Source organism: Barbatula barbatula, assembly GCF_947034865.1.
Source record: "Barbatula barbatula genome assembly, chromosome: 17".
NCBI classification, from domain to species: Eukaryota; Metazoa; Chordata; class Actinopteri; order Cypriniformes; family Nemacheilidae; genus Barbatula; species Barbatula barbatula.
The window spans coordinates 19,428,313-19,436,179 of record NC_136780.1 but is presented as its reverse complement, the minus strand read 5'-3'; the positions used below and the strand labels follow the sequence as shown (position 1 = coordinate 19,436,179).

At 40.8% G+C, this 7,867-nt stretch overlaps 1 protein-coding gene across 2 annotated transcripts in view; it reads right to left on the bottom strand.

Moving 5' to 3' along the window:
* Nucleotides 1-984: 984 nt before the first annotated feature.
* The window catches only part of LOC306906856 (6-phosphofructo-2-kinase/fructose-2,6-bisphosphatase-like), a 52,761-nt gene continuing 45,878 nt past the window's right edge, over nucleotides 985-7,867 (bottom strand). Inside the window, exon 14 of one of the 2 annotated variants that reach the window (XM_079478544.1) lies at nucleotides 985-1,524. In XM_079478544.1, coding sequence (XP_079334670.1) covers nucleotides 1,465-1,524 — 60 coding nt within the window. In that variant the 3' untranslated portion in view covers nucleotides 985-1,464. The remainder of the gene's footprint in view (nucleotides 1,525-7,867) is intronic. The other variant, XM_079478543.1, reaches the window with a different exon arrangement.

Genomic DNA, 7,867 nt, shown 5'->3' with positions numbered 1-7,867 from the left:
TCGATGACGAGGGAGAATCGAGACATAAAAGTAAACGTCCTTCAGGTCGATGGCCACGAACCAATCCTGGTGTCTGACAGCCTATCTAAAATAGGGCACAACCATCCGCCTTTCTTGGGGACGATGAAGTACGGGTTGTAAAACCCGCTGGACATTTCTGGGATGGGCTCGATCGCTTCCTTTGCCATAAGGGTGGCAACCTCCGCCCAAAGCATGGGAGCATCCTTGCCTCTGACTGAGGTGAATCTGGCAAATTGGATCGTATAGCCGAGACGGATTGTATTCTCTTGCCACCGTGATGGTTTTGGGAAGTGCTAACCAAGCACCCAGGGACCGAGACAGGGGGAATAGAGGCACGATCTGCTTCATCGACCCCATGGGGGGTGTTCGATGGCTAGTAGCGCTGGTTAGCTCCACTGACTTACCTGCCCGGCAATGGCACGGCTCAACGCACCGTCGAGGTGAGAGTGCTGAGGGCTGCTTAATTGTATACTCGGCATTGCATGTCGCTGTGACGCAATGTCGAGTTACAAAACACCGTCGTTCAGAGGGTAAGAGCAGCTTCAAAAAAGACCCAGAGAGAGAGAGAAAGCTCTTTTTATGAAAATGTGGGGGCTAGTCCCCCGAGAGGTCCAGTATGGTCCATAAGCTAAGTACAGAGTGATAAATTGCTTAGCATAAGCAGGTTCTGAAGAACAAAAGGCGGATGAATGGGCGTGCCACGCCTTTCGCCAATTTCATTGGCCTTTTTAAAAAGTACATCAGAGTTGATAGGTTTTCAAGATCAAACCCCATCTGTCGGTTTGACACAACGTCAAGAGACCAAAAGAAAGGGAACTTCAGTTTAATCTGTTTAGGACAATTAATAGAGTTCAGTGTAATCTGTTTTGAGAACAGATTAAAAAAATTGTCAAATCAACTGTATTGTCATTCTAAATGTATATAGAGGATACCAGTTATAAAATATAAATAAGGAAAATGACACAAAGTATAACACTGATATTTAATTTTCATAAAAACAAATCAGCACCAGAAGTGTTTTTAAACTGATGTGGATCAGAGCAACACGTCACATGTTATCAATATAAAACATATGCTCTTTTTATTAAAAAAATCATTATTGCTAATTATTGCCCTTAATTGATATTCTAAATTAATTATTCCTGTCAGATATTATAGTACATTAAAACGTTCTACATGCTACAAAACAAGCTGAAAAGCATTTTGAATTACTCTACTGAGTCATAGTTGGACCATAAACAATGACAATAAAACAGTGTAATAGAAGTCCCTAGATGGTGTGGGGGTGGAACAAGTAGTTTTGAGAATTTCAAATATGATCTGAAAAAATGCGACTGAGAAAAACTGTACAGTAATACTGATAGTGATGTCACTGATAACATCTAACTCCACAATTACTGCCAGTATTATCATGACTGCAGAAGGGTCCCCTCTCAATCTCCTTTAATTGTGTTCTGGTACAGTCTGAAGGGCATCTTCTGGATCTCTGTCGACATCCACATTCTGAAACATCACACAACACTCATATCAGATCAAGAGAACATGAATTTATATTACAACTGACACTGAAAGATTTAAATATGCTTAACCCTTTGATGCGTACAGTCACACTGGTGTGATAAGAACATTCAGAGCTTTGGCTGGCACTGGGTCAGAGATAAAATCACTACATAGTTGTGATATGTGAGTATGTCTAACCACAAAAAATACACATGCGTACTGTCAGGATTCTGTACTATTGTTTTATGTTTTTCCACTAGATGTCATTGTTTTAAGCTGTTGTTTGGAATTAGTTTGATTGTTTTCACATGTGCCTCATTTTCCCCAGTTGCCATTTGTTCTCCGTCCTGTGCTTGGTGTTTAATGTTATAAGCCAGTCACCCGTGTTTTCAAGTCTTGAGTTATTCAGTTTTCCTGACTTGTTTTGGATTACCTTTTGCTGTTAATGTTATTACCTTGTGGATTACTTTGTTTTGGATTTATCTCAAGAGAACCATTTTTGCCTCTACAGAGTAGTTTTTGTCACCCTGTGTACTTTTCCAGTTTTTGCCTTCTGGATTACTTGATTTTGGATTTATTAAAAGGATTAGCATCTTTCTACTCAAGCCATTGTGTGTGCGTTTCCCTTTGGGTCCACCCTGTTTCTCAGGTGGCACTGGTGCAAAGAGTTCGCCTCCAACACTGGAGACCCAGATTCGAGTCACCGCCCGACACACACTTATTAGAAAAATACATAAGGGCATCTAATTTTTATGGAAACGGCAATAACAACCCATTCAATTTGACAGATGAGTTTTATTCACATCAGACACACTCAGTGTTCTATTCTTCTACCAGTTAACCAGCCACTTAAGTCAAGTCCAGTCAACTTTATTTATATAGCACTTTTTACAATTTTCATTGTTACCAAGCAGCTGTAAAGCAAAACATATAAGGTTATGCAAGTCAAAACACAGGTCAAATATCGGACAGCCTATAAATTCCTATATGCAGTGTTAATTAAATAAAACCATAAAATTCTAGCAGCCCCCCGGCCAGGCAAACAGTGCAAAACAGTATGCAAATGGTGGTGAGGAACCCAAAACTCCATTGGAGGAGAATAAAACCTCAGAGGGAAACCAGGCCTAACCAGGAGAGCAATATGGCGCCCTCAGGTGAAAACTGGAGGTGCCAGCAACAAGCTCTGAAATATCACCGGAGTGGATTCTGAAGAGGGGGTGGGGCGGAAAGCACTACGCAGGGAAACAGGGCTTGGGCTGTGATGCTGAAGAGGGGGTGGGACGGAGGGCCAGGCCTACGAAGGGAAACAGGGCTAGGGCTGTGACTGCCCCCCTCCAAAAAATGTTAAGGGGGAGAGTCCTCCTCTGCCTCCCCTACTGTGAAGGAGGACCCCACAGTGCCAGCTCAGTGCCATAATCCTGTGTATGGTCCTCAAGGGAGCGGAAGGCCTGGCGAAGCACCAGTAGGTGCCCATTGCTGGTGGCCATGCTGCTTCTGGATCCATTTGTGGTCCGGTATTCTGTAATGCTGAGGAAGTCAGGTAGGATCCAAATGCAAGCAGGTTTAATGTAAAAGTAGCATCTAGGGAAAACTAAGTAGAGAACAAGATGCAATAAACACATTACCATACAACAGAGAACAAACTAAACAAGACACAGACAGGCATTGTGACACATACACAGCAAAGCCACAGCAGCTGTATGACTAAGACAAGCAGTGCAGCGTCATCATGGCAATATTAAACTGATACATTCTAACAGTCGCCCTCGTATGCAGCCCTCCTCATGTGAGTGTAAAGACCAGGGACGTGCACAGGGGGGTTGCGCAGGTTGCCCATATGCCCTTCTCGACTCACGTTGCCCTTCCAGGGTGGAAAATAAATAAATAAATCATTCAATGTATGCAGAATTTCACATAGGTCTAGATAAAAAAACGCAAAGCCTCATTCACTTTCCATATTCGGGCAACGAAGTCAGAAGGGGAGGGGCATACTCTGTTTACATGAGTGTAGCGCTGCACGCGACCGGCACCTGAGCTGAGCCTGCATGAGCGGCCCTAGAAGGAGATTGTCGTGGTTGTCGGGTGATACGAATCAACGTTGTCCAGGGTGGCCATACGTCCGGATTTCAGCCGGACAGACCTCAAACCGGACACTCATTTGTCCTCCTTTTTGGAGTTGTGCTGAATCGGCCTAAACAAAACCCGCTTTAGAACATTTATTGGGACGCAGCAGGATAGTGTCTGACGCCGTAAGATCTCTGGTCAAACAAATGATTGGCTGAACGAGGTGTCAAATAAATACCTGATATATTATTGGTTAAAAACGTAAACAAGCCTCCACGACGTGGAAGTGGAGTCCACGTGCTGGCTTCGTCACATCAACGTTAACTTATGATGTCAGACCTCATTTAATCCGGAATGGAAAAAAAGAGCACAACTTTATATAAAAAAGCAGTAGATGTTGCTGTGAAGTGGATGTTAGTAGTCAAGGAACATGGGACATGCCAGCACAGAAAAACAAAAGTAACCGACGAGCTGCAGGTACATCTTCCCTTAGGCTTAGGTCAAATATTTTTTCAAAGAATTGTCTGGCAATGAATAGAGTAGGCCGTTTCAGAATCACTGTATCATGATACCATCGATATGATGCACAAAATTGTATTGTAGTTGCGAGTACACCAGAGTCAAAGTATACAAGAAATCAATTACGTATCTCCAAAAAAGGTAAGTAACGAATATCCATAAGAGGTAAGTTCTTCCAAAACAGGAACCACTTATATTCCACAATCAGGTATCCGGCATATTCCTTCCAAGCAGGTAACAGAGACTGAAACAAAAATGCACAAACTAAATAGTATCCAAGCAAATGAGCTGACGAGGTACAGGTGCAGGTGTAATCAGAAGTCCGAGGAGCTTGATGGGTGCTAAGCGTGAGAGAGCGCTGTTGCAGGGGGCGTGGTCGGCGGAGCCGGTGTTACAACAGCTACTTTGTAACAAAGGACATTTTAAAAAGCGCTATATAAATGAAGTTGACTTGAATTGACTATTACACCTTTTACATTATAAAGAAATTACCAAAGCCAAAAAGATCAAAGACCTCAAATATAAATTTATGGTTAACTACAACAAAACTTTCACTATCAATATACTTATAATAATCAACTAAGTCTAAGAACAAACGAATATTATCACTAATCTGTCTGCCCTTCATAAATCCTGATTGACAGTCATCTATAAACTGTTTCTATTTTCTGCAAAGATAATGGCAAACACCTTAACATCATTATTAGTCAGTGTAATAAAAAAGTGTCTTTTTTAGCTTTAGGTATGTTCCCTATCAAAAGCTACTCTCAAACGCTATGGGAGAACGTCTTTGTTCAACCGGTTGTGAAGTATGTGTATCGAACACGGCAAAATGTTTGGCATTAAATAGCATCGGAGCGGCTCTCCTGTCCGACAACATCTCGAAGGCGCTACGCACCGGTTGACTATGTCTCCCTCAGGTAAGTCTCCCTCAGGTAAGTCAAACCTTTAACCATAGTATGTGCGCCTCAACTGCTATAAATGTTACTGCTTCCAAATATATAGAGAGATGTGTCCCCCGAATAATACTACAAAGGAAACATTTTGGCAAAAGTCAGAGAAAAAATCTGATCATGATTAAACCTGAAGACAATGTAATAAACAACCAAAACCAATTCATAAAGTTCGGCCTTCTTAATATTAGATCACTAAATTCAAAGGCAGTTATTGTAAATGAAATGATCACGGACAACAGTTTTGATATACTCTGTCTGACCGAGACCTGGCTTAAACCAAATGAATATTTCGGCCTAAATGAGTGTACCCCACCAAGTTACTGTTATATGCATGAGCCACGTCCGGTTGGTCGGGGTGGCGGCGTCGCTACAATCTTTAGAAACTTTCTTACTGTATCTCAGAGAACAGAGCATAAATTTAAATCATTTGAAGTGCTTGCGTTGAACATAATTATTCCTAACTAAAGTAAAAAAACATTGCTTTCTTTTACATTGGCTACTGTGTAGACCCCCTGGTCCCTATACTGATTTTATGAAAGAGTTTGCGGACTTCCTATCGGACCTATTGGTTAACGTTGATAAAATACTAATTGTCAGAGATTTTAATATCCACGTAGATAGCGCTAACGATGCACTAGCACTGGCGTTTACATAACTACTACAATATTTTGGGGTAATACAACACATTAAAGGACCCACTCATCGATTTAATCATACACTAGACCTGATTATATCTCACGGAACCGATCAAACCAATATAGATATTATGCCGCAAAGCGACGATGTCACCGATCACTATCTTATAACGGGTACTTTGCGCACGTCAGGAATCAGCCCTTTAACTCGTTATCGACAGGGTAGAACAATCACCTCCGCTACTAAAGATAGCTTTCGCAAAGAGCTTGCCAGATCTGACCACTTTAATAACCATACCAATAAATAAAGAATCGCTCGATGTCATGACCTGGAAATTGGGTACTATTTTCTCTGATACATTAGAAGCTGTGGCACCTACGAAGTCAAAAAACATTAATGAGAAAAATATTGCACCATGGTACAATAGCACCACTCGCGCCCTTAAAAGAGAAACTCACAAACTAGAGCGCAAATGGATAAAATCGCAATTAGAGGTCTTTAAAATGGCGTGGAAAGAGAGTGCAAATTGTTATAAAAAGGCACTAAAAGCAGCAAAGGCTGAGCACCTTCGTAACCTCATAGAAACCAACAAAAACAATCCAAGGTTTTTATTTAGCACAGTTGCTAAATTAACAAATAAATAGACACCACCTGACCTGGCTATTCCGCCGCACCTCGGTAGCAATGAATTCATGAAATTATTTACAGAGAAAATCGAAAACATTCGTGACAAAATAGTAAAAACTCAACCTCCAAATCTGTCCTATGAATTAGCACCAACCATCGCTCCAAAAGAAAGGCACCAGCATTTTTCACCTATAAAACAGGAAGATTTATTTCAACTTATCGCAACTTCTAAACCTACAACTTGCTTATTAGACCCCATACCAACTAAATTATTAAAAGAGTTACTACCTGTTGCAATTGAGCCCATTTATAAAATTATCAACTCGTCAATTAATCTAGGCCATGTCCCAGGACCCTTTAAGATGGCCATCATTAAGCCTCTAATCAAGAAACCAAATTTAGATCCAAATGAACTTGGAAACTATAGACCGATTTCAAATCTCCCATAACTGTCTAAAATACTAGAAAAAGTAGTGTGCACTCAGTTGTGCTCTTTCTTACAAAATAACAACATGCACGGAAAATTTCAGTCAGGCTTTAGACCGCATCATAGCACTGAAACTGTGCTCGTTAAAATTCCAAACGACCTGCTTATAGCATCAGATAAAGGTAACATCTCACTCCTTGTCCTGCTTGACCTTAGTGCTGCGTTCGATACCATAGACCATAACATACTTCTAGATCGCTTACACAATTATACCGGTATTGAGGGACAGGCACTACAATGGTTTAGATCTTACTTGTCAGACAGACATCAATGTGTCCATTTAAATGGGGAATCATCCAATCTAACGCAAGTAAATTATGGATTACCTCAGGGATCGGTTCTGGGACCCGTGCTGTTCTCCATATACATGCTTCCCCTCAGAAACATTATTAAAAAACATGGAATTAGCTTCCATTGCTCTGCAGATGATACTCAGCTATATATCTCATCAAGACCAGATGATTCCTCCCAGCTATCCAAATTGGCAGAGTGCATTGAAGATATACAACATTAGATGACCTGTAATTTCCTTCTTTTAAATTCTAATAAAACAGAAATATTACTAAATTACCAAATATTTCTGATTATAAACTGCAAATTGAAGGATGTACTCTTACTCCAACAAATACAGTAAAAGATTTAGGTGTTATATTAGACAGCAACCTGTCATTTCGAAATCACATCTCAAATGTCACAAAAACAGCCTTTTTCTACCTAAGAAATGTTGCCAAGTTACGAAATATTCTGTGTGTTGCTGACGCGGAGAAGCTTATTCATGCATTTATGACCTCAAGACTTGACTACTGTAACGCACTACTAAGTGGTTGTCCTGCATCATCAATAAACAAACTACAGTTAGTTCAGAACGCAGCTGCCAGAGTTCTAACCAGGTCCAGATAATACGATCACATAACCCCAATGTTATCAACCCTTCACTGGCTACCCATTAAGTATCGTATTGACTTTAAAGTTATTTTAATCACTTATAAAGCCTTAAAGGGTTTAGCCCCTACCTACCTAACAGAGCTTCTATCACACTACAACCCATCACGCTCTC